Source organism: Eschrichtius robustus, chromosome 10 (genome assembly GCF_028021215.1).
Source record: "Eschrichtius robustus isolate mEscRob2 chromosome 10, mEscRob2.pri, whole genome shotgun sequence".
Taxonomy (NCBI): Eukaryota; Metazoa; Chordata; class Mammalia; order Artiodactyla; family Eschrichtiidae; genus Eschrichtius; species Eschrichtius robustus.
In genome coordinates, this window is record NC_090833.1 from 110,806,390 (window position 1) to 110,832,837 (window position 26,448).

Below are 26,448 nucleotides of genomic sequence, written 5' to 3' on the forward strand. Positions count from 1 at the left end.
CAGTGGAGGCAACCCCAGGACCAGACAGCTCAGCCACCGACTCCCCCAGAGTCCCGGGCTTTCCCCCCTGAGGCTCCTGGGCACGGAGTCGGGGCTTATGGGCAGGGAGGCAGGGGGAGAGCAGGGCTCGCCCCTCAGGTCCCCAGCTGGGCTTCTGGGACAGAGAAGGGCAAGGCTAAGCAGGACAGCGAGACCAGCTCCCCACAGATCTTGGCATGCGGGTGTTTGGCCACTGCACGGGGACACCTCCCAGAGCTGTTTTCTGCACCCAGCACAAAACAGGGATGCATGCAGCAGGAAGTCGTGATGCCACTGGCCAGTGCAGAAGTGGGGGAAGCCAGATCCTGGTGGGATGAGGAGTCGGTGAGGAGGTGAGGCTGGCAAAAGGAGGCCAGCCTTTCCACAGAGACAGATCCCTACTGTGGGAGGAAGCAGAGGAGCGGGGCTTGGGTTAGAAGGAGAGGGGTGGGACTTGGGTTGGTAGGGTGTGGAGCATGGGGGACCGTGTGTGTGTGTGTGTGTGTGTGTGTGTGTGTGTGTGTACAGCAAAGCCTGAGAAGGCTCACTGCCTGAAGGAGAACAGTTTGTGAGGGGGAGGCTGGAGACAGGAAAGGGTTCCAGGTCGCTGAGCAGGTGTGGGGAGCTGAGACCCAGAGCCAGCTGGAGAGCAGGGGCGGGAGGAAGGAGCCTGGGAGAGGCACCTCAAAGTGGGTCTTCGTGACCTCACAAAGCAGGCACCCTCAGCCCAGCGTTCCTGAAGCTCTGAGTCAGTCCTGGCTAGGTCTCCTAGCAACTGGATGTAGAGGCCATGGCACTCCTGACACCCCAGGGAGTGAAAAAAGTCTTCCAATTTCAGGTGAAGAGAACACGTGACTTTTCAAAGGAAGTGTGCTCAGATTGATCTAAGAGTGAGGTGTGTCCTCCGAGGGACCCCTGGACAGTTCTCCTGTCCCAGCACGCCAGCTCTGAGGCCCGCCCGCCACGGGTGTGTGCCCGGGGGATGCCAGGCCAAAGTCTTCCCAGCCCTTGGAGCTTGGGGCTATTTTCCGGGCCTGCAGTGACAGTCCCTGATGCAGCAGAGCCCGCGTGGAGGGACAGAGGAGGTGGGCATGGAGGCACTGTGCCCACCTTCACTCCAAGGAGGGTCCGGGAGGCCCCAGGGGCTGGTCACAGGGGTGCCACCTTCACCAGGAGCCCCAGGGCCCTGTGAGCCCTCTGGGATTGTACACCAACGTGTGGAGGGAGTGTGTGTGTGATTGTGTGTGTGGTAGAGGGTGGGGTCTGTGTCTCTAGGGCAAAGAAGGGGGCAGATTTTGACGGTTTCTCAGAACCATTTCTGAGGCCGGAAGACATGAGCAAGGTGGGCACCTGCGGAGTGAAGAGAATCCAGCCTGCAGGGCTCAGGCCTCTTAGCTGTCCACAGAGGGGTGTCAGGGCTCTGCTGCAGACCTCAGGCAAGAAGACCCCAGGCCAGCTATGTGCACAGGTCAGCCTCTGACCGGCAGCCTCAAGCTGCTGGGGATGGCCCCTCCCCAGCACCTGTGATTTCACCACCTTCCCTGGATCTTCCAGCCAGCTGTCCCATCAGGTGCCAACCTAGGGATCTAAAAGGGCTGCAGGGGAGGAGAGAGGAGTGACCAGGGGCTGAGACAAGGCTCTGGGCCTTACTCGGGCACCGTCTTCTGTCAGTTCCCCCTCCCCTCACCCCAGGGGAGCTCCTATGTTTGGTGGTTGCCCACTTCATGCCACACCTTTTCTTACCCCCTCCTTGAAAGGCACTTGATTCTCCTACATGTGCTGGTGATCTCTAAGAACCTTTCTGGAAGGGCCAGGCGAACTCTCAAGTAAAATGAATCCTAACCTATAGAGGGGAATAAGATGTACCCTGACCAGTCTCTATCGCCTAGCTTCACCAAGCAAGACACGTTTCTCTGCTAAAGCATTGCATCTCCAAACCTCTTCTTGGCCAGTCATTTACACTTTAGTATGAATTTCATGATCGGATCACCATCTCTGGAGCAGTTAGTTGGGAGTCGTCTCAGAGGAATGTCAAATTTTGTTTGAGGGAAGGGGAAGCAAGGATCATAATAATCCAGGACTTGAGGCCTGCTGGAGGTGTAGAAACCTGGAACTGCAGCAGCTAGCATGAGAATGCCCAGAGGAAGGAGCAGTGCTAGAAAGGTGAGGGAAACCTGACCAGAAATGAAAGATGAACTCTGCCCAAGCATACCCCCATTCTGGGTCACTCTTCAGGATGCTGGAGAGCATATGCTGGGCCCCCAGTAGTGTTTTGCCCAGTGACGTTGGCATCTTGATTCCTCAGTCTCATCCTCCACCCCTCGTATATCATGCCCTGCAGAAACCAGAAGGTCGGGAGCACCTACGGAGACTGCTCAACTGGGAAGAGTTTGACGAGCTCAGAGACTCCCGCAGAAGCATCCTGCTGGACACCCTCTACGAAAGTATCATCTTCGCTGTGGGCAAAGGCTTCCCCTGGGTAGAGGTGGCCCAGGTGGTCAAGTTCACAGAAGAGCTGCTCAAGGAAACCAAAGGTACGGGGCATCCAGGGCAGGAGTCAGCGAGGCTTGGGGAGGGCACACAACCCCAGGAGCTCTCCGAGAAGCCTGGAGCCCCTTCCTCTCTTTCCCTGGCATTTAGCCTCCTCGTATGCTCACAAAGAGGGTCCCTGTCCAGATTTTCTGGAAAGTGGAGCAAACAGAATGTCCTTGCTGAGTCTTATCCCTGATCTCCCTGGTGGAAACTCTCGCACCACGCCAAGCTGTTCACAAAGCAACCAGGGGTGTTTGCTTTTCAGTCAGTCATTTACACTTTAGTATAAACTTCATCATTAGACCCATACCTCTGGGGCAGCTAGTTGAGAGCAGGCTCAGAGGGAAGTTAATTTTTGTTTTAGAAAAGAGGGAAGGAGGGACCATAATTTAGAAATTTTGTTTTGTTTCTGCTTAACATAAATGTGTCACTGTTCTGCTTAAAGCCCTTCATTGACTTTTCACTGTACTCCTGAGAGACTGCAAATTGTTCCCAGCATCAGTTTTTGCTCTGCTGAGTGTCTTGAGGGAATCCTCTACAGGCGTCAGCTTGCTGGCAGGGATGGGGGAACCACAGTCAAGTTATGGAGGGAGCATCTCTCCCACCCCTACCCTGTGTTGGGCTTCAGGAGAGGAGGGTAAACATCTCTCCCCGTGATCCATGGCACAAGGGGATGTGGCCACCTCTGTCCACCCCTTAGGCTCTGAGATGCCGGTTCATCCATTAAACAAATCCATGGCCACCATCGTAGTAATACTCAGCCAAGGATCATCAGTAGGTGCTAAAACCAGTGGGTGAATGCTTGATGGGAAATGGGCTATTTACTCACTTCCCAAGAACCTCCCCACAACAACCTCACTGATTGCAAAGGGGAAAAGAATGCTTTTACAGTGAGGTAGCCTGGCAGACACCTCCTTAATCAAATGATCCATCCGTAAGAGGACACAGAATACTCTGCCGCTTGACGGGATGCAAAAGAATTAGCCAGCCTCCTTCTGTGATGGTTCTAGCAAAGACTCAGAACATGATGTCATAAAAAAAAAAACACTCCCAATTAGGGGCACTACACAAAGTCCCTCTCCTGTAAGCTTCAAAGCATTAAGGTCTTGAGAACCAAGGAAAGATAGAGGAACTGTTCCAAACTGAAAGACACGGAGGCGACGTGGCCACTAAACACAGCAGGTGGTCCCAATTTGGGTCCTTTTGCTGTAAAGAATGTTATTGGGGCAGCTGGAGAAACTTGGGTCTGGTCTGGGGATTGGGCAGTAGTGATGTGTCGAGGGTGCACTCCGGATTCTGGTGGTTGTGGTTATGAGTGTGCTCGTGTGAGGAAATGCACACAAAAGGATCCTGGAGGGTGGGGCATTAGGTGGATCACTTATTCTTTAAGTAGCTTGGGAAATTTTTCTTTGTACTATTTTTTTCTAGCTTCATTGAGATACACTTGACACACAATACTGTATAAGTTTAAGGTATGCAACATGACTTGATAAATGAATATATTGCGAAATAATTACCACAATAAGTTTAACGAGCATCACCTCACCTACTTACAATTTTTTTTCTTGTGATGAGAACTTTTAAGGCCTACTCTCTTGGCAACTTTCAAATATACAATACGGAATTGTTAATTATAATCACCATGCTGTACATCATATCCCCAGGACTTAATTATCTTATAACTGGAAGTTTGTACCTTTGGCCACCTTCACCCATTTTGCCCACATCCCAACCCATGCTTCTGGCAACCACCTAACTCTTCTCTATTTCCATGAGTTCAGTTTTTTTAGATTCCACATATAAGTGAGATCATACAATAGTTGTCTTTCTCTGACTTTTCTCCCATACCATAATGCCCTCAAAGTTCATCATGTGTTCACAAATGGTAGGATTTCCTTCCTTTATGGCTGAATAATATTCCTGTGTGTGTGTGTGTGTGTGTGTACACACACATATACATATACACACACATATATAGTATATATTCACGTTTTCTTTATCCATTCGTCTGTCAATGGATCCAAGGGTTGTTTCCATACCTTGGCTATTGTGAATAATGCTGCAATGAACGTGGGGGTCAGATATCTCTTCAAGAGTGATTTCATTTCCTTTGAATATATACCCAGAAGTGGGTTTGCTGTATCATGTGGTAGTTCTACTTTTAGTTTTTTAAGGAACCTCCATACTGTTCTCCATAGTGGCTGTATCAATTTACATTCCCACCAACAGTGCACAAGGATGCCCTTTTTCCCACATCCTGTCCAGGACTTGTTATCTCTTGTTTTTTTGAGGATACCTATTCTAATAGGTATGAAGTGAGATCTCTTTGTGGTTTTGATTTGCATTCCCTTACGATTAGTGATGTTGAGCACCTTTTCAGGTACCTGCTGGCCATCTGTATGTCTTCTATGGGAAAATGCGTATTCAGATACTTTCCCCATTTTTATTATTTTATTTTTAATATTTTACTATTCGGGTGTTTGCTGCTGAGTTGTATGAGTTCTTGACATATTTTGGATACTAACCCCTTATTGGACAAATGGTTCGCAGATATTTCTTCACATTCTGTAGGATGCCTTTTAATTTTGTTGATCATTTCTTTTGCTGTGCAGAAGCTTTAATGTGATGTAGTCCCACCTGTTGATTTTTGCTTTTGTTGCCTTTACTTTTGGTGTCATACCCCCCCAAAAATCATTGTTAAGATCAACGTCAAGGAGATTTCACTGTTTTCTTCTAGGAGTTTTATGGTTTCAGGCTGTTTTTTTTTCAATAGACTTTATTTTTTAGGGCAGTTTTAAGTTCACAGCAAAATAGAGCAGAAAGTACAGAGATTTCTCACAGAAACCCTGTCTCCACACACTCGCAGCCTCCCCCGTCGTCAATGTCACCCTCCACAGAGCGGGTGCATCTGTTACAGTCCGTGAACCTACGCTGATACACGATTATCACGCGAAGTCCATAGTCTACATTAAGGTTCCTGCTTGGTGTCATGCATTCTAAGGGTTTTGACAAATGTATCATGGTGTGTATCCACCATTAAAATATACAGAATGGTTTCACTACCCTAGAAATTCTCTGTGCTCCACCTCTTCATCCTTCCCTCCCCCTCAATGAGCAGAAAGTAGATCTTTCTACGTCTCTGTAGAATTGCCTTTCCAGGATGTCATATAGTTGGAATCATACAGTCTGTAGCCTTTTCAGACTGACTTCTTTCACAAGTAATATGCATTTTAGTTTCCTACATGTCTTTACAAGGCTTGATAGCTACTTTCTTTTAAGGGCTGAATAATATTCCAATGTCTAGATATAAGGGCTGAATAATTTTCCACTGTCTAGATATATCACAGTTTATGTATCCATTCATCTACTGAAGGATATCTTGGTTACTTCCAACTTTTGGCACTTATGAATAAAGCTGCAAGAAATATCTGTAAGTTTTTGTGTGAACGTACGTTTTCAACTCCTTAGGTAAATAGCAAGGAGGGTAATTGCTGGATCATATGGTAAGAGTATGTTTAGTTTTGTAAGAAAGCACCAAACTGTCTTCCCACGTGGCTGCACCATTTTGCACCCCCACCAGCCATGAATGAGAGTTCCTGTTGCTCTACATCCTTGCCAGGTTTTGGTGTTGTCAGTGTTCTGGATTCTGGCCATTCCAATAGGCATGTTGTGGTCTCTCATTGTTTTAACTTACGTTTCCCTGGTGACATATGATGTGAAGCATCTTTTCATAAGCTTATTTGCCATCTGTATATCTTCTTCTGTGAGATGTCTGTTAAGATTTTTACCCTTTTTCTCAGTCAGGTTTTTTTCTTATTGTCGAATTTTAGGTGTTCTTTGTATATTTTGCATAAGAGTCCTTCATTAGGTGTGTCTTTTGCAAGTATTTTCTCCCAGTCTGTGGCTTGTCTTCTCATTCTCTTGACACTGTCTTTTGCAGAGTGGAACTTCTTAATTTTCATGAAGTCCAGATTATCAATTCTTCTTTCATGTATCATGCTTTGGGTGTTGTATATGAAAAGTCATTGCCAAACCCAAGGTCATCTAGATTTCCTCCTGTTATCTTCTAGACGTTTGATAGTTTTGTATTTTACATTTAGATCTGTGATCCGTTTTGAGTTAATGATTATGAAGGGTGTAAGGTCTGTGTCGATTCTTTTGTTGTTGTTTGTTTACATGTGGATGTCCACTTGCTCTAGCACCACTTGTTGAAGATTGTCTTTACGCCACTGTACTGCCTTCACTCCTTTGTCAAAGATCAGTCACCTATATTTGCATGGGTCTATTTCTGGGCTCTATTCTGCTCCATTGGTCTATTTGTCTATTGTTTTGCCAATATCACACTGCCTTATGTACTTTTGGGGAAACTTTTCTATTTTGAAAAATTTTTTTAGTATGAAAGTTTTGCAATCTATAATTTGAGGTCCTCCACTGGCCTTCTGACCAAGATCGTAAACAGCTGCCAAGCAAACAGGACTCACAATGCCTTGTCCCAGATGCACCCAGAGCTCACCCACCTGTCCTATCAGCAGCACCTGAACGTCCAGTCTCACCACTTTTCGCCACCTCCTCATCCACCACCCTTTCTAACCCACCACCATCTCTTAACCAGTCCACTGCTTTCACATCTTGTATTTCTGCACCCATTCGCCAAACTGCACCATGATTTTTTTCAGACACAAATAAAATCCCATCACTCCTCGGCTTCAAGCCACTCAGTGTTCCTACCACACATATTATGTGCACTTGCACCAGCCTTTTTTTATTTCTTGAGCTGCCCGGGTGCCCTTCCATGTCTCTCCTCCAGGCCAGCGTTCCAACCCAGTGGTCCCAGCCTGAAGGCTTAAGCAAGACATGGCAATGCTCATGGGCTGGTTTCAGGGATCCTTGGGAAATTTCATCCCACCCTAGACACCCCCTGCCCCCTGGGGGCCTTCTTGGCATCCCTCCGGGTCCCGCTCCCCGCTGCTCACAGCAACGCCTGGGTACCAGAGTTCAGCCCTGTTGTTTGAGCTCTGCAGTGGCTCGTGGCCAGAACAAACACTGACGAGCAGGAGAAGAATGGCAGCCCCAAGCAGGTGGGAACTCGGACTCTTTCACGTTTCCATCAGAGCCTTCCACAGGCTGAGCCCTTGAAAAGCAGTTGATGATGATGCAAACCCCGCTTCATGAGGAGATTAGGTTGCACTGGCGCTTTCAGTATTTCTGGCCATCACATACCTTACCAGTGCAGCCTATCTATGCCTGGTAGACTTCAACCTTAGAGTTGCTAGGAGACGTGGTGATTAGGAAACTTAATTCCCTTTACTGCAGGGACACCCCTCAACCAGCCAGCGAGGTTTTCCCAGCCTTTGCTGGCACTCCAAGCGATGGGGAGCTCCCTCCTTCTGAGGCAATTCATTCCTTTATACAACCACTCTCATTATTAGGAATTCCTCCTTATGTCTAGTTACACCCGTCTTCCGCACCTTCTACGCACACGCCCAAAGTCTGTCCTCTAGAAGCAGGGGGCTGGCCCTGCAGATACTGAACGGGCTTCATATACTCTGACCATTATATCTTCACATGTCGACTGGACAGCCCCAAGTGCCTTTTATCATTTTTTTTTTTTAAAGAGAAAGAAGGTTTATTCACAGAGAAACACACTCCAGAGACAGAGTGTGGGCCATCTCGGAAGGTGAGAGAAGGCCCAAGGCACATTAGCTTTTGACTGAAGACACTGGGCAACCTCCCTTGCTCAGAATCTTCCCCTGGACTATTTCCTGTCTTTGTCATTCTTAACGCTGCATCATTTCCATAGACCCCTCCACCCCACCTCCCCACCCCGTCCCCCCTCTCTTTCTGCCCTTCCCCGGGCATCCTTGTGTTTGTCAATATCATTCTTAAAATATGGCATCCAGATCCAACACAATACCACCTGCGATTTGATCAGTGAAGTGATCCGGGATTTTACCATCACCCTTGTCCTGGTTATGATGGTCCTATTCATATAGCCCATGGGTATATTTTCTTCATCAGCATCAACGTCACAATCATATTGGGCAGGCAGTGCACCATCCCTAGCCATTTTCCCAATCCTGCCCTTGCACATGGCAATGTTGAATGCACATGCAGGACTTTACAATCATCCCCACTGATTCCGTCTTGTCAGTGTTGGCCCGTTGTTGGCTTGTGAGATCTTAGTTCCCCAGCCAGGGATTGAACCCGAGCCCTTGGCAGTGAGAGCACAGAATCTTAACCAGCGGACCACCAGGGAATTCCCCTTCTGGCGTCTTTTAACTCTTGATCCTGGGACATCCAGCTTACAAGATTTTCCCGTTACTTTTAAACCAGCTCCAAATTTGTGAAACATGGCTGGTACAAACATCAAGTAGGAAGAAGCTCTTGGGTGGGCTCCCAGTGCCTGAAATTGGACGTGCTGAAGATAGCATCCATCTGGAGGCTCCAAACCTGGAGAGAAGACTCAAATCCTAGTTCAGTCCCTCGCAGGGCATGAGGTCCTGGGCAGCCACACCACCTCTGAGCCTCTAATTACACATCGAGAGAAGGAGAAAAACAAGAGCGCCCACTTCATAGGACCGAGGTTATGACGATGAAGCCCACAGCACAGCGCTTGGTGCCTGGTCAGCGCTCAGTGAGGACCGGCCTTTAGTTTCAGGAGGGACCACAGGGACAAAGACCCAGAGATGCGAGGGGGCGTGATGTGATTCCGAGGTGGCCTGATCGATCAGGTGTGGCTGGCCGGCCGTGCTTTATGCAGATCCCGCTTCACATCAGCCTGCAAACGTCCAGGAGTCACCCCAGCCCCTTCTCAAGAGCAGCAGAGATGGTCCCGAGGCCCTTTCTCCTCAGATGTGTCGCAGGGAGCGGGGCAGGACAACGGGCAGGGAGCAGGGGGCCTGGAGGCAAAGCAAACTGCAGACTCGTCCCCGAAGTGGGGCTGCAAGAAAAGAGGCAGATAAGACGGTCCCGGCTCCACCCCCGGCTAACGGACCCGCTGTGAGTGCCGACTCCAGCTGACTCTGGGCTTGGAGGGTGCAGAGTGTGGGTGCAGCAGGGGAGAGCCACCCGAGAACCCGGCCTCCTGAGCTAGGCCCACGCACCTCAGGCCCCGCCACGGTGCCATCAGGATGACGCCTGCTGCTGCAGGAAGCGGCCAGACTGGCCCGACGTCGCCCCGCAGAGCCACGCCCACACTGCCTCCCACTCACAAGAGCGTGAACAAGCGCATCACTCCTCAGAGGCGGGGGTGGAATTTCAGCGGGCACCTCCTTTCTCCCCCAGATGCTCCTCCTCACCGTGCATCAGCTCCAGGCCCAGCCTGGGCCAGGCTAAAGGCCGCATAGCCGAGCAATCAGGCACCAAACTCTGCAGTCAGTAGACCTGGATTCAAGTCTGCCTCAAACACATTACTGTGCAACCTTGAGAGCAGTACTTTACCTCTCTGTGCCTTCCGTTCCTTACCTCTAAAATAGGGCCATAATAGTTCCAACTCATAGGGCGTTTGGAAAAACTAAAGAGACAGGGTCTGCAGAGTATAATAGAGTGGGAAGCATGTAGGAAATGCTCGGCAAAGGTTAGCTCCCACCAGGCGTGGAGGTGAGGCAGGCCGCACAGCAGAGGCTGGTGGTCCAGCACCAGAGGTTGCTGCACGCTGCCCCCCCCGCCCCGGGGTCTTGTTGTCTGGGCCATTTCTTGTCTCTCCCTCCCCCTGCAGGCAGGACTGCAGATGGGTTCAAGTCATGAGCCTGCAGAATGGAGGTCCAGACTGGCCCCTAATGCAGCTGCCCCGCCCTCAGGCACACTGGTGAGGAGGGCCCAGTGCCCACCAGCATGAGGAGATGGTGTCTCTTCATTCCGCCTGTTAGGGGACCCCGGCCGTCAGGGGCAGGAAGGTCAGATCCCAGAGGAGCTCTGGTCCTTCTCATCTCGTGTCCCGCCTGCCCCTTCCCCCAGGCACATCCCACCCATCACAGGTCGTGGGCCGTGGGATGCAGACAGCCGGGGGTCACACTGGCTGGCCAGCTCACCTTCCAGCTTCTGTTTCGGCTAAAGTCCACAGTGGGCTGTCCCTCTTCTTGGAAGGTAGCTTCTCCAGGGATGAATTTTTTTTGGGGGGGGGGGGTTAATCTAGGGCTAGTGATGGTTGAGTTCTGTTTGCATACTAGGTAACAAAGTTGGCAGACAGCCTTTAAGGAGGGTCATGTTTGCACAACAATGATTCAGAGCTCTGCCAGGACGGCCGCCAGCTCGTCTTATCTCCTGGCCCAATCGAGTCTCAGAACCGGGAGGGAAAGCGTGGCCCATTATTCAAAAGCATAAGCTGATTCCGTGCTGGCAAATGGCTCACCAGAACGTTCTGGTCTCAGTCCTTTAGTTGGCACCTCCTCTGCCAGCCTCTGGGAAGCCCCGGGCAGATCCCATCCTGCTGCGTCCTTGGGGCCCAGGGTGAAGTCACCAGTCTGGACACAGAGGGACAGAAGGCTGCCAGCTCCATCCCGGTAGGAGGAATTCACAGGAAGCGGCAGATCTTGCATACCCTGCCTCGGGTCCCGGGGAGGAGAGGAGAGAGATGCTGGGGCATCTGGGGGCCTCGGGGAGCTGCAGGGATTCAGGGCGCCCGGGGAAGCCCCACGATTCTTATCTCCGACAGGCACATTGCAGCAGGGGAAGGGGGTGGGGAGCAGCCTCCCCCCCCCCCCCCAGGTTTCACTCAAGGCCGGAGGCACCCGAGCCAGCGCAGATGCTCGCCCGGGGCCTGTGACCACCTGCCCAGCATCACTTCAGCCACTTTGCAGCTTCTGCTTCTCATCCTCGACATCTGGCAGGCACTGGCTTCTCTCTGGTGCTGCACCTGGACTTCTGGGCTAGGGAGAACCCCTCTCCTGCTGGCCTAGCCCCCAAATCCTGAGTCTGGGAGGAAGTGGGCCTCAATGACCGGCCCGTGGAGGCACGAGGCGGCCAGGCGAGTGTCCAGTGAAGTGCGTCACGGCACTGGCATCTGCAGTTGCTACCCACGGCCACTCCTGATTCTCCCGGAAATGTCATCCAGGCAGCTGTAGGACGGAAGGCAGCCACCCCAGCCGACCCCGACAGCCCGGGGCTGAAGGGAGGCAGTGACTCCCCCAAGCTCCCTGCCAGCGCACTCCCGGCCATGCCCGGGGCCACCCCGCCAGCCCCCAAGCATCTGCCCACGTTGGCGAGCTTCCAGCCATTCAGGAGCAGCCCCGCAGAGAGCAGGGGCCCTTCTATCTTCCGGAAAGGCTGCCTGTCCAGCGGCTTTCTCCTGGGCAGCCCGAACCCCAAGCCTCTCAGACCAAACCTGGAGGAGGGGCCTTTGGAGGCAACTTTGCTGATGGAGAGTGGACGTTTCCACAGAAGCCGCTGACTGAGATCTTAGAGCATCTCTTGGGGCAAAGGTACAGCTCTCATTCCAGAGATCCCTCCCTGAGCGTATTCGTTTGCTCAGGCTACCATAACCAAGTTCCCCAGACTGAGCAGTTTCAACTACAGAAATGTGTTTTCTCATCGTTCTGGAGGTTGGAAGTCCAAGATTAAGGTGTGAGCAAGGTTGCTTTCTTCCAAGGCCTCTCTCCTTGGCTTGTGGATGGCTGTCTCCTCATTCTGTACTTCACATGGCCTTTCTTCTGTGTGTCTTGTCCTAATCTCTTCTTATAAACGCGTCAGTCATATTGGATTAGGGCCACCCACATGACCTCATTTAACCTTAATCCCCTCTGTAAAGACGCTATCTCCAAGTTCAGTCACATGCTGAGGGGCTGGGGCTTAGGATTTCAGCATATGAATTGGGCGGAGGCGAGGGGGAGTGGGGGGCCCTGTGTTAACACAGCCCCTGACACCGAGTGGGGTCACAGCCCACCAGGTGAGAATGAGCCCGTCAATCGGCCAGAAATCAAAACCGTGCCGTGGAACCTTCCCCAGCCTTCCCCGAGGGTCTATCCCTGCTGCGTAGGGGGGCACAGAGATCCTGGCATTTCCCTATGTAGCGTCTGTAAGCCCCACCGCGACCTTGCATCATGGGCATTATTTCAAAGATGAAGGAACTGAGGCCCAGAGAGTTTAACTAGCTTGCCCCAGGTCAAAGTGGAGTCAGGATTTGAACCCAGGTCTGTCTGACAGCAGAGCACACCCCGTACCCCGCCCTCCCGCCTCCAGCCCTGGCCACGCGACCTTCCATCTTAACCTGAGGGATCTGTGCACAGGGCATGTAAGACCCTGAGGAGCCCCCAGCCCTGCGGTGAGTGGAACGAGGCTGCTGGCAGGAGGGGGAGCTGAGCACCTGGAAAGCCAGGCGGCACACCTGGGGACTGAGCTCCTAACTTGGTCACCCAGAGCCACTCCCAGCACGAGCCTGGGGTCCTGGCGCCCAGCAGGATGGCTCCGCTGCGGCGGGTGGCGTAGGCCCAGCCCAGAGAGGGAGCTGTGCCCGTCGGCTAATGTGTTCTTGCGTGGATGTGCCCGAGTGTGGGTAGATGGTACTGGTGCCCTGGGGACCAGACCTCTGGCCCCTTGGAATGACTCCCTGTCCTCCCTCTAACTTCCCACGTTCTTCCTCGGTCGGCTGGACGTGTTGGTCGGTCTCTGAGTTCCCCAGCAGCAGAGGGGACAAGGGACGGGTAAGAAGTTGCCAAATTTTAGTCTCAGTACAGCGCCCTGTCCCTGAGACGGTGGGATTACGTGGTCATTTTCATCTCGGGGATGATGACGATGAGGATGATGATGAAATCCAAAGTCAGAGGCCCCTCACCAAACGTGAGATGGCCGCAGAGGGCACCCACGATGCCCTAGGTGTGGCTACAGGGGACTGTCAGCTCAGTGGAAATCACCATGGCTTCTTAGAGTCAAAAGGACCCGAGAGGTCACCTGATCCAAGGCCCCTCCCACCACCACACACACACACACACGTTATTCAGGATTTCTCTCCCCAGCTAAATGCCTCCTCACTCCTCCGCTGATAAAGCTCTTGCTTCTAGAAATTTCTTCCTGCTTCTGAACTGAAATCTGTCTCTTTGAGCCTTCCGCCTGATGGCTCCCGTTCTGACCTCCGAACCCTCCCAAATCAGCTTAATCCTGCTCCACTCACTCAGCCATCCTCCAGCAAGCATTGCCAGAGCACCACGCCAGGGCGTGGAGAAGAGCGGACATCCACTCAGCAGTCCTGACGTACAAGCCCTCCACGTGGATCATCTCATTTAATGTTCACACCAAGCTCTGTTGGGTGGGTACTACTGTCCCCATTTCGTGATGATGCAACTGAGGTTCAGAGAGGTTAGGTAACTTGCAAATCGTCACACAGTAAAAAAACAAAACCAGCATTAACCTTGAGATCATCTGGCCCCAGAGTTTTGGCAGTCCTTCTTGCCAAAGCTCTTTAGCATTAGCCAACTTCTTGAGGAATGGGGGTGAGGGGTGCATTTGCTAAGCAGACAAGGCAGGGGACCACTATGGACAAAGACAAGAACTTGGGCAAAAGCCCATGACCGTCTTTAAAATACCCGACCCTGTGTTTGCCCTTTGAGTCCCAGGAAAGTGAACAGGGAGGAAATCTCTAAAAGGACAACAAAGTCTTTCTAACTCTTAATGTGTGGGTAGATTTTTCCTTTAACGTGACTATTGGTTTATCTTTAAAACAAACACAAAAAACCTAGTGAATGGGAAAACAGCAGGGTACTTGCTCAAAAAATTAAACGTACACTTACCCTATGATCCAGCAATTCCACTTCTGGGCATATACCTGAAAAAAGTAAAAGCGGGGACTGGAACAGATATTTGTACACCCTTGTTCATGGCAGCATTACTCACAATAGCCAAACAGTAGAAGCAACCCATCAACAGATGAATGGATAACCAAAACATGGTCTGTACATACAATGGAATATTATTCAGCCTTCAAAAGGAAGGAAATTCTGACACATGTTACAACATGGATGAACCTTGAGGACATTCTGCTGAAGGAGAGAAGCCAGTCACACAAAGATAAATACTGCGTGATTCCATTTATATGAGGTACCTAGGGTGATCAAATTTGTAGAGACAAAGTAGAACAAGAGTTGTTAGGGGCTGGAAGGAGAAGGTAAATGGGGAGTTAGTGTTTAATGGGGAGAGAGTTTCAGTTTTGCAAGATGAAAAAAGTCCTGGAGATGGATGGTGGTGATGGCTGCACAACAATGCAAATGGACTTAATGCCACTGAACTGTGCACTTAAAAATGGTTAAAATGGTAAATTTTATGTCGTGTATATTTTACCACAATAAAATTAAAATTAAAATTAAAAAGCCCTAGTGGAAGTACTGTAGTTCTGTACATTCCACACCTTCTGTTCACTCCTCAAAAATACTTCAGTAGCTGAGGTATACTCGCCTTGGAGTTGGGGAATCTGGGTTTGAGTCCTGATTTTGCATAGGTCCACTAAGCGTCAGTTTACTCATCTGTTAAATGGCAGCAATTACCTCTATTATAAGTTGATTATGACCAATTAAATAAATTGATGGATAATTAAATGCTTTAAAACTGTAAAGTAGCATGCCAGGGTAGGCTGGTTGTATTATCATTTACTGAGAGCTGAACACTGGGCAACAACTACACGTCCGGAGTTTTTTGGAAAGATCCTCTGGAATTGGGAAATCTGGTCCATTCGAGCAGGTTCCTGCCACCGAGGAGCTCACAGTAGCAGGGAGAGAGAGAAGAGAACGCTCCAGAGTTGTTGGGGAGAGCTATGAACTATTGGGTCACTCAGTAAATGGTCTCACCAGAAGAGTTGCCCCTTCCTCTACCCTCGGAACCCCCTAACTGGGGACAGCCAACTCCCAGCCATCCTTTGACCTCAGCAGCCAGTGTGGCCAGGAGAAAAAGCACATCAGCATGCCATGACCCACCCCCAGCAAGGTAGAGAGAGCTTCCAGGTGAGGACGTAGGAGGGAGTGGATTGAGGGAAAACCAAGCTCTAGGAACGCATTGCCCTCGGAGCATGCGGGATCCTCTGGAAAGCCAGATATATCCCAGAATACCTCACAGTCCCCGGGGAGCTGGACGCCACGCCTAGAATCTTCACGATGACGGTGATGACAACCACGTGATGTACTGAGTGCCCCTGTGTACCTGGCGCTTCGGAAAGCTCTGTCACACATGCCCACATTTAACCCTACGAGGTAGATGCTTTTATTGCCTCCATTTCACAGATGAGAACACTGATGCCCAGCGATCCAAAATAACTCGCACAAGTGGTTAAGAAGCAGAAGCAAGCTGTGAGCCCCCAGCTGTCTGAATCCCCAGGCTGTGCTCTTAAAACCACACCAAGCTCTAAGGGACGGCCCCAGCGTCAAGGCCATCTTCAGGCCAGGGGCTGCCCTGGGCTCAGTGGGGGCCTCCCCGTGACTGTGAATGGTGCCTGAAAACAGAGCCCGTGGCTGGCAAGGTGCAGTACGACCAGATCCTTGGTACTGTGGTCAGACGGCTGATCAGTCAGCAGCCATCAACATCCAGGCAAGACTCTCCACCAGCAAAAAGATTACAACTCGCTGAAGGTTCAGATGATGGTTAGCATTTTTTAGAAATAAAATATTTGCTAATTAAGGTATGCACATTGGTTTTTAGACATAGGGCTATTGCACACGTAAGAGACTACAGTATAGTGTAAATATAACTTTCATACGCACTGGGAAACCAAAAAATTCGGGTGACTCGCTTTATTGCAATATTCGCTTCATTGCAGTGGTCTGCAACTGAACCCGAAATATCTCCAAGGTCTGTCTGTATTTGCCTCAACTAAATCTAAGAAACATTGCATAGGCTCAACCCTTTTTGGCCGTTTGCTGAGCCTATTAGCATATTTTGCTGAGCTCATTAGCATATTAAGGACATCTGTTTAATTTCCCTGGATCCAACATGTGTTCAAGGCCATGCATTTTTACGTAACACCTGTTGCAAAACAACCTTTGGAAAACTGTCACCGAGAGGGTTGGGGGGCCCTTCCAGTGTCCATCTCCAGAGTCTACAAAGCAAGCCCAAGCCTCTTGGATCTGGATGCTGAAAGGGGCCTTGCCCCGTCAGGCTGGGGTTGGAATTCTGGCTCTGCCACTCACCAGCTGTATGCCCTGCAGCAAATCCCTTGACCTCTTGGAGCCTCAGTTTCTCTCACAGGTAAAGCGGGGATGGTGGCTACATCTGCTCACCTTGCTGGGAGGAGTTGGGCGGAGCCTGAGATGACCCAGGGCATGCGGGCCACAGAGGGAGCTCCCTGAACAAGAGTCCTCTCCCCCCCAAAGAAAACACACCCTTTCTGCTGAGCTGGCACCGGCGCCAAAGGGCAGATGAGTTTGGCAGAACCTTTTCAAGAGCAGAAAGGGGGGCAGGGAGCAGCATTCAGGACCCCAGATGGGGGTGAAGTGGAGGGTGGGCTTTCCTTTCCCACCATCCCGGGCTGCCCTGATAGGTGCTCGGGTATTGGGAAGGGTAAGCCGGGCCAGACTGCAGCCTCACTGGGTTCCTCCCCTCACAACCAAGGCAGGGGCAAACAAACTGGTTTGTCACGGGGCACCAGTGGCAGCTGGATCCTCCCCCTCACCCACCCCGAAGGAACAGCCCCTCATCTCCTTTCCCAACCCCCCAGGATGCGCCCCTGTGCTCGCCCTCACCCAGCCCCAGACCCAGCCCGTGAGGGATGGGAGGGAGGGAGCCCAGAGCGCCCGGTCCAGGCCCAGTGCCTTTTTGCCCTGATTCTGGAGCAACTGGGCTATTCCACCCACGCTCTGGCCCCGCGCTCTCCTCCTCCCCTCCGCTGTGCTCGGTGCAGGTGCTGGCCTCCAGGCCCTTGGGGACCGTCTTCAGGAAGTTCCTAGCAGCCAATGCAAATGAAGGCCACTCCCTGTAATTGAAGAGCAACTTGCAAGGACAGATCTGTCCTCCCGAAGCCAGAGGCTTCTCCCTGAGACTTAATCCTTGGCTTTCTGAGTCATCAGGGGCTTCACCCGTGACAAATAGAGGGTGGTCTGGGGGCCAAGTGTGTCTCGCGAGCCAGCTTGGGACAATTTTTGCTGAAAACCAAAACTGGTCCAAAGAGTGTCTTGGGGCTAAAAGTTAGAATTCAGCCCAGGGGTCCTTCCCTGTTGACCAGGGACAAGGCCCACACTTGTGTTCTAGGATGACAGGCAGCTGGGATACCTGTGGGTGTTAGCGCGACGGGGCTCGCGCACTTCTTGATTCAAACCTGGACTCCGTGCATGGCTGCCAGGGCCTAGTGGAGAAGACCAGGGTTGGCCTAGCCGAACGAGGCAGCCGGGGCTGCCCATATCTGGAGGGTGCAGGTGACCCCAGCCCCACATGCTGCCTGGCCAGGTGGGAAGAGGAGCAGGGTGCCTTCCTGCAAATTCAGTTCCTCAGAGCCCAGAGAAGTTTCCATGATTCACCTCACCAAGTTCACACAAAGTTGCCTCCATACAGGCCTCAAGTCCAGCTTTGATTACCAGAAACCGATGACCTCACACTGCTGCCTGCCCTCTGGGACACCTTCACTGGCCGTCCCCACCTTCCTCCACATACTATCCTACGGAAATACCTGCCTGACATCTCGCTTCTCAGCTTAATGCCTCTGAGTGGTCCGCAGCTCTGAGCTGAGATTCTTAACCTTTCCTTTAGGAATTTGATGATTCTCTCTAATGTGCACTCTCCCCAGAAAAAATGTGCATGCAAAACTCTAGATGCAATTCCGGGGTCCCGGTCAGCCCTGAAGCCCTTCCTTGGATGTCCTTGCGTTTCGTGAATTCCGGTTCAAGAGCCCAGCTTCTGTGATGAAGTCCAGCTCTCTCATGCGACCTACACAGCTCGCCCTCTGCAGACTGAAGACCTCAAGCCGTCTGTCCCCCAGCCCAGTCCCCCAGACTTCAGCCTTACCTCCCAGAAACTCGGAACCAGGTGTGGATCCCTGCCCCTGCCCCTCTGCTTCTACGAGTTCCACTTTTTCAGATTCCACATACAAGTAGAATCACACAGTATTTATCTTTCTGTGTCTTGCTTATTTCAATCAGCATAATCTCCTTCAGGTCCATCCATGTTGTTGCCAATGACAGGATTTCCTTCTTTTTTTAAGGCTGAATAGTATTCCATTGTGTGTGTGTGTGTGTGTGTGTGTGTATCACAATTTCTTTAACCATTCATTCGTCTACAGACATGGCAGACACTTAGGCTGTTTCCATATCTTGGTTCTTGTAAATAATGCCACGAACATGGGGGTGCAGATATCTCTTCAAGATCCTGATTTCATTTCTTTGGGTATATACTTAGAAGTGGGATTGCTGGATCCTTTTGAGAAGCCATTTTAGATGTTTTTCCCTAACTGCCCACTGCTATCAAATTTTAATATCCTAGGTATTCTGTATGTCTGATTATATACTGTATGTATATCTGCTTTATACATATAAAGTTTACTCTTTGTATTCGATGCAAGGTTAAAGATGACTAAATAACATTTTAAAGTTAGATTAAAAACTGAAAAGCTGTCAACGTTGAACTTAACTATACTTTCTGAGTAAATTTTAATGTGACTTATTTACGTACGTAAATTGTCAAATTACATATGCAAAGAAGAATTTATACAAATATATAATGATGAGAGCAATGCAATCAAATCTTAAAATGTCATTCAAAACTGTTATTTTTCTGGCAAAACAATGGACAAAATTAATTTCTTAAAAACGATTTTCAGTAAATTTAACTTTCAACTTTTGCTTAATACAGCAAGGTAACCAGTTGATAAGGGTGTGGTGTGGGGTGGAGTGGTCTGGGAGGCCCCTGTGAGAACCAGTGGGACCCACCGAATGCTCTCTAGCCTGCCAACCTCCCAACCTCCAGCCTTTCATTTCCTCCAATGGGCCATGCTTTATCCAACCACAGGGCCTTTGCACAGGCTATTTCCCCTGCCTGCTTTCATTCTTTTCCACCTCTCTTTGCCCAGTAACTCCTCTGACACTCCCCATCTCAGCTCCTTCACCACTTCCTCAGGGAACTGCTCCCCGATTTCCCTGAGAAAGTCACTTCTTTCTACTGTGCACCTGCCCAGCCCTACGTAGCCCTGAGCAGGGTTATACTATCTGTGTGTTTCCCCTCAGCCTTTCACCACCTTCCTGGACCATAAATGAGTTCTTGACACATGGAAGGAAGGCCCCTAATGAATATTTGTTGAAGGGATAAATGAACAGCTCCTTCACCACACTTCACATGTCAGAATTTGTTCATTTACTCACTGGATACCTATCGGCCCCTACTGAGCACAGAGCCCTGAGCTGGGGGCTGAGAACAAAGAGGGGATGTCATCTGTTCAACAGTCTCCTCTTCCACAGACTGGAAGGTCTCTGAGGACAGGGGTCACAACAGAGGTAAATGTCCCACGCTTATCATATTCTTTTGGTGTCCCCCGCCCCTGCTCCCCAAGGGTCCCCAGGAAGAGCCTGGGAGTCGGGCAGGCCTCTATCCCCCTCCACATCCGGCCATCAGTCCTGCCACTCAAATCTGCCCCTTCTGCCCACGCCTGCTGGCCTGGCACTCCAGTCCGGACTGGGCCGCGGTCTGCCCACAGGCCACCAGGTAACCAGAGTCTCCCTGGGCAAGCCCTGCGCTGCCTGCAGTACAAAGCCCTGGCTTCTGAACACAGCACTCAAGGCCCTCCCGTGTGCTTTCCTCCCACCTCTCCACTCAATGCTTGCCGTTTTCTGCCTCTACATTTAGGTGCCAACAACGACAAACTCGGTCTTGTTCCCCACCCATGCCATGTGGTTGCTTGCCCCTCTGATCTCACTCGTGCTGTACCCATGCCGTGCCTCCCCCACCGTCTTTGCTGGCTCAGTCCTACTCAGCCTCTGCGATGTCGCTCATGCCTCATCTTCTCCAGGAGACCCCCATCCTCGACTGAGCACTCCTCGTCACCTGATTCTGTTCCTCTTTACACGTGTATTAACATTTGCTTGTGTATCTCTCCTGAGAGAACTTTGAGGGCAAGAGTTGCATCTGATAAGACACATGATAATATTGCTAGAACCTAGCATAGTGCCTAGTAATTAATAGACCCTCAGTAACAGTTTGACAAATAAATTGTTGATGGATGGAGAGATGGATGAATGGATGATGAGTGATTGGATGGTTGGATGGATGGATTGATGGATGGATGGAAAGATGGATGGATGGAAAGATGGATGGGTAGATGGATAATGGATGGATGGGTGGATAGATGAATGGGTGGATGATGGATGGATGGATGGATGATTGGGTGGATAGATGGTAATGGATGGATGGATGGATGATAGATGGATGGATGGAAAGATGGATGGGTAGATGGATAATGGATGGATGGGTGGATAGATGAATGGGTGGATGATGGATGGATGGATGGATGATTGGGTGGATAGATGGTAATGGATGGATGGATGGATAGAGAGATGGTTGGGTGGAGAAATGGATGAATGGATGATGAGTGAATGGATGGGTGGATAGAGAGATGGATGGATGAATGAACAGACCAATGGAGAGATGAAAAGATAGAAGGAAAGAAGTGGCCGGGAGAGACTTTTCTCACAGCACAGAAACAAATGCCTCTTTTCCTACAGCATTCGTTGATTACTGCCTTGTAGTGGGTTCTGTGCAAGGCACTTGGACATTTCATCCTATTTGGTCCCCCAACAGTCCTATAAAGTAAACATGACTATCCCCCCATTTTACACGTGAGGGAATGGAGGCCCAAGAGTCACAGCTGGGAAGGGACAGAGCTGTGTCAGCCGTCCGGGCCCAGCGCCCTCCCCTCCACCACCCTGAGACAGAGCACCATCTCGGGCCTCGGAGCCTGCTGATTTGCCTTGAAAGGAAGGGAAAGCACAGCCCACTAACCTTTAGTTCTGCACGGTGGAGAGGCCTCCCTCCTTCCCTCCCCCAGGAGACTGAAGCCTAAATGCCAGTGACACTTCCCAGCGCTTGCTAACGAGACTCAAGACAGAGCAGTGCTCCATGTACTAACATTTCTCTAAGACCCTGATACCTCTACCCTCTCAGGACTCAGGGGAGAGTTAAGGTAAACAGGCCCAGGCAGAGCCAAGAGTGAGGACAGAGTGAACACAGAATCAGTGGCGAGTGAGAAGGGTTTGAGAAACAAACGGTGTGGGCCAGGCTGACACAGCCCCTCCTGAAGGCGCAGGGGGCACCCTGGCTGGGGCGGGGAGGCTCCACCAGGGCCCCGTGGGGGGCTCCCCCGGGGGGGAGATGAGGACGGGGTTCTGCGGGCGGGCTGGCCTCCACCCCGGGAGGAAAGCCAGGCTCCCCGCGTGCAACGCCTGGGCTCTGCCTTCAGTAGACGGGGTTGTGGACTCCCCGAAAGCCTGTGCCCAAGCTCCTGATCTGAAGAGCTGACACTGAGTCAGGGGGCGGGAGGGAGTTGGCCGAGTTCCCAGTGCGCCCCGGGGATGGCATCCGTGTGAGGACTCAGGTCTCCTCGTGCTGCGGCCAGGGTCGTTCTCTGTCCCTTGTCCTGCCCTCTCCCTGCCGGAGGTCCGTTCACAGGACACGCACCTCATTTAGCCGCGACCCTTTAATGAACCATCCCTGTCTTAAGACGCAATCATATGCTGGAGAGAGTCCTGCCCCAGCTCCAACCACACCCCTACCCCGGGCTTCCGACGGGCTTGTGAGGAAGAGGCGTGAAAGGGAGGACATGGGAGAAGGCGGTTTACCCTCCAAGGAGTGTTGCCCAGTGCTACCCTCAGAGCTGATTGATCTTTGCGCGGTCTAAACAACACTTGCCTAACTCTGTGACCCAAGTCGCCAATACAATGTCTCTCATGCTCCACTCGATTCAGAATCCTTTTTTATACCCTCATCTCCTTCCCAAAGGGTCTGAAGTGGAAACAACATAAAGCACAGCTGAAATAAGTCTTTAAAACAAGATTTATGTGTCAAAATATAGGCGAGGCACGAGATAACCGTATCAGAGAAAATGGGATAAATGTAAGCTACTGCATAAAATTGCCTCTGAGCGTCCCAGAAGCCCAGGTAAAGGGGAAACACGATGCGCTCCATGGCTTTCAAGACCTCCTAAAGGGTGACATAGAATAGCGGTAGGACGTGGACGCTGGGGTCCAAGGCCGTATCAATCAGCCGTCAATGCAGCTTCCGCCCCTTGCACACTCGATGCCCGGCCCCTCTGCGCCCACAGGCTGCTCCATCACTGAGGCTGTGACAATCCTGGGGAACAAGCTCAGAGATTACCGGGGGCAGCTGAACACCACCCACCTGCTGGCCCAGTGCGACTACTTCCACAACACGTTCATCCGCCACTACAAACTCTACCAGTACGTCCTGGGCCAGGACCAGGACGTCAACCTGACCGTCACTCATCTGGAGGTGTGTGTGCCGCCCCAGCCCCTCCCGCTGGCTGCGGGCAAGGACCAGGCCGTCTGGAAGCACCGGCAGCAGGTGGTGGGGCTCAGCGCGGCCGAGGTGCAGACGCGGGCCTACGTGCTGCAGCTGAAGGAGGCCCTGCAACTACAGCAGCAGCATCTGTTGCAGGAGGTGCTCCCGGAGCTGCCCGGGTGGCAGCGCCAGGCCCTGAAGAGAGAGGTGAGGTGGGGTCCTCGGGGCGGGAGGAGGCTTGCCTGCCCCCCACCAGCGTCCCTTCCCACCAAGAGGACGCCTGGGCTGGACCCTGAGGTCCGCAAGAGGTCCACACACCCAGGAGGGGGCAGGAGGGGACAGGCTTTGCGTGCACGTTTCATGAAACATCCCTGAGATGTATAATTCATGGCCCCATTTTAGTGATGCGACCACTGAGGCTCGGAGACTTTAATCGCCTGGCCCAAGGTCCCCGAGCTAGCCTGTGGTAGAGTTTACATTTGGACTGAGGTCTGGCTGACCCCAAAGTCCAAGTCCTTTCCACTGCAGATTCTGCCAAAAGAGCCCCCCAGGCTGCGAACCACCATAGATTTCCTCAGTGCCCTTCGTCTGCTGCAGAGCCAGCATCCATGGATGACGCCTGGGCCGGGCGGGGGGTGGGGGGGGGTGGGGAATGAAGGAAGGGCCGTAGGGGACAGACAGCTCAGGGTGGTGATGTGATGAGGTGGGGGAGGGGTGGAGCCAGTGGCCCAAGGGTGTGTGTGGAGCTAGGAAACTGGCTGCCCTCTTGGCAGGTCTTAAGGACCACTGGGGCTCCAGGAGCCAGAGTCCCTGACGACCAGCTCTTCAATAAATGGCGACGAGCTTGGTCCCAGGGCAGCCAACTCCTTGAGGGCCTGGCCGAGTCTAAATTCATTTTTTAACTATATGTAGGCACTGATAACATCACTGTTGCTTGTTTTTGAACACAGAGACAAGTATGTGCGTGTGTGTATATATGTGTGCATGTGTTGGGGAGGTTTGAGCTGGGGTGGGGACGGGGAGTCTCAGGGACTCTGCGTTCCCAAAGCGTTCTGGTTCTGAATTGTCAGCCAAAGAGTGGGGGGCTTTGGGAAGCATTCCTTTAAAGATGCATAAAACATTGGGGAAATCTCTAAACAACCATGAATACAATGGAACGAATGATACTCTTCTAAGTTTAAGCCTTCCCGGTAAATAGCGCATCGGCTGCCCTTCATGCAGTGAGTGGGGACCCGACAGAACACAAGCAACGGCTTGTCTCCACCTCCTTCCAGGGACCTTCCAAGATACGTGGGCGTGGGCGAGGCCGCGGGTGGAAGGGGCCGCCTCCCCTCCTGCCCCTGCGCCCCAGCTCCCCTGCAGGCCTCCATTGCGTGGCTGCTGGTACCTGCCAGGTGGAGCTTGTAGGCCAGAGTCCCCTCCGCTCTGTGCCCCTGAGCTGGGGACACTCAGCACCGCAGGATAAACATAGTGCATCTTCTTGGAGCGCAATCGTCCCCAACGCCCTAGGGGAAGAACACTATTTTTCTAGGGCAAATGTGAGATTTTGCGTGGGATTCTAAGTTAAAATATGAGGTCTCAAAACAATGACTTGTAGGTAGCCAGATACTCAAGGTATGTCCCCTGACACTCCCAGGACAAGCGTGACCTCTCCGCCACTGATTGGTTGCTTGGGCAGGGAACTTGGAGAAACACAGTTACACGGTCCCTGTCGCCAGGATTTTATGATGCCGTGATCCTGATTGCGATGACAAGAGAGGGTCTCCTGTTTAACCTGGCGCGTGGTGGCTGAGTTTTCATGCTTGCCCAGTCTGGCTAGTTGGGGGACACACCCACTCTCTGAGCAATTTCCCCTGACCCCTCTGATGAAGCCTGCAACTGGAGCTTTGAGATGTGAGAATGAGATGAGGGCAGAAGAGGAAGGAAGGGGGCTGGCATCCACATGGAGCTTAACCAGGGACTTCCCTGGCGGTCCAGTAGTTATGACTCTGAGCTTCCACTGCAGGGGGTGCCGTTTGGATCCCCGGTCGGGGACCTAAGATCCCGCATGCCATGCTGCAGGGTCCAAAGAAAATAAAAACTGGAACTTAACCAGAAAGTAGGGGATATGGGGCTGGCCTCCGAGCCCAGAACAGTGTGAACAGTAAATGACCCACTCCAATGGGGTGATTGCCACAGTACGCCTGAAGGAAAGAGGGAAGAAGCAAAAAGAGAGCTGTAGGAGAGGGCCACAGGGAGGGAACTGCAGCTGCAGGTAGAGGACCATGGCCATGTCCAACCCCAGCTGGCTGGCAGGAAGGTGAGAGACTTCATCCTCTCCCCACCCTCAGATCTCCTGCCAGGGTCTCCCATTGGCTGAACTCAGCCAGCAGCCAAAAGTCAAGGAGAGCTGGTTGATGCAGACCTTAAACGTCAGCCTCCCAGGGCACAGAGTGGGGTGGAGACAGATGGAGAGTCGGTCTCGGGGGGAATGGAAGGTCCCAGCACACTGAGAAAGGAGGCGGCTGTGTTGAGAAGTGGCAACTGCGGTGGGACTCTGTCTGCAGACAGCCTGAGCCTTCCCCAGGCCCTGTTCACCAGCCACATTCCTTTTCTTTCAGGAGCTAGAAAATCTCATCAACGAGGCCATTCATATCCACATTGAATGCCTGAAGGAGCTGCTGCAGTATGAGATACAGATAACCTTTGATATTTTGGACCTGAAACTACAGAAGAAGACTCTAAACCTCAGCGCTCCCACCCCTTCCCCGCTCCCCATCACGGGCCAGTCAGGCCAAGATGAAGCTCTTAAGTTGTACAAAGCAAACAAAGGAAGGAAAGCCAAAGCAAAGAAGAAGTAGAAGGCCCCGGGGATGGCGGTCTGAAGACTCTGATTGAGGAAGAGCCACTGACAGATAGAAAAGGATTATGTGATGTGCTCAGCGCCCAATAGATCAGAGGTTTCTAGCAATTAAAAGAAACAAAACAACACTCATCATATTTTCTCTGTCTTCTCGCTGGAAACCATCTTATACCACCTGAAAGTCCAACCCAAATGGATTTTCCTTGTGTGGAGGAGAGGGCTGTCCTGTAAGCCCAGGCAAACATCATTGACTAAGCCTGAGCTCAGACACGGACGACAGAACAGCCCCCAGAGGGTTTCAGCAGGTAAGAGGGAGGGCAACACCGGATGCCAGGGAGGCCCTGCGGCCAGCACAGCGGGTGGAAACAGGTGCTGGGACTCCTTCCTCTCGGAGGTTTGTACAAGGCGATCCATCGCGTGCAGCCTGCCCTGCCTGCCGGGTCTCCTGCTGGAGGACGCAGAGCCCACGCCTCTGCAATACTCTTCCTTCTGTGTGAATCCGCAGCGTTTAGCCGGAAGCAGAGGAACAGGTGCCATCCTAGATGTCAGAGACCTGACGTTGAACCCAGCTCTGCCGCTGGTCGGCTGCGTGACCTTGCTCGTGTCCCTTCATCTCTGAGCCCAGGTCTCTCTCCTGTCAAGTGGGAGGC

General features: G+C 51.8%; 1 protein-coding gene across 1 annotated transcript; it reads left to right on the forward strand.

The window, feature by feature from the left end:
• The first annotated feature begins 787 nt into the window (after positions 1–787).
• On the forward strand, positions 788–25,796 carry C10H8orf74 (chromosome 10 C8orf74 homolog). The gene is made up of 4 exons (XM_068554037.1): positions 788–856; positions 2,360–2,552; positions 22,760–23,163; positions 25,557–25,796. The coding sequence occupies exons 1-4, from the start codon at positions 809–811 to the stop codon at positions 25,794–25,796; spliced, it is 885 nt and encodes a 294-aa protein (XP_068410138.1). The 5' UTR covers positions 788–808.
• The last annotated feature ends 652 nt before the right edge of the window (positions 25,797–26,448 follow it).

Excerpts from the sequence above, each read along its gene's own strand:
- C10H8orf74 (XM_068554037.1), top strand. The coding sequence starts at position 809 with ATGGCACTCCTGACACCCCAGGGAGTGAAAAAAGTCTTCCAATTTCAG. Across the intron at positions 857-2,359 it reads AAAAAGTCTTCCAATTTCAG|AAACCAGAAGGTCGGGAGCA; the intron begins GTGAAGAGAACA and ends CATGCCCTGCAG. Across the intron at positions 2,553-22,759 it reads GCTGCTCAAGGAAACCAAAG|GCTGCTCCATCACTGAGGCT; the intron begins GTACGGGGCATC and ends CTGCGCCCACAG.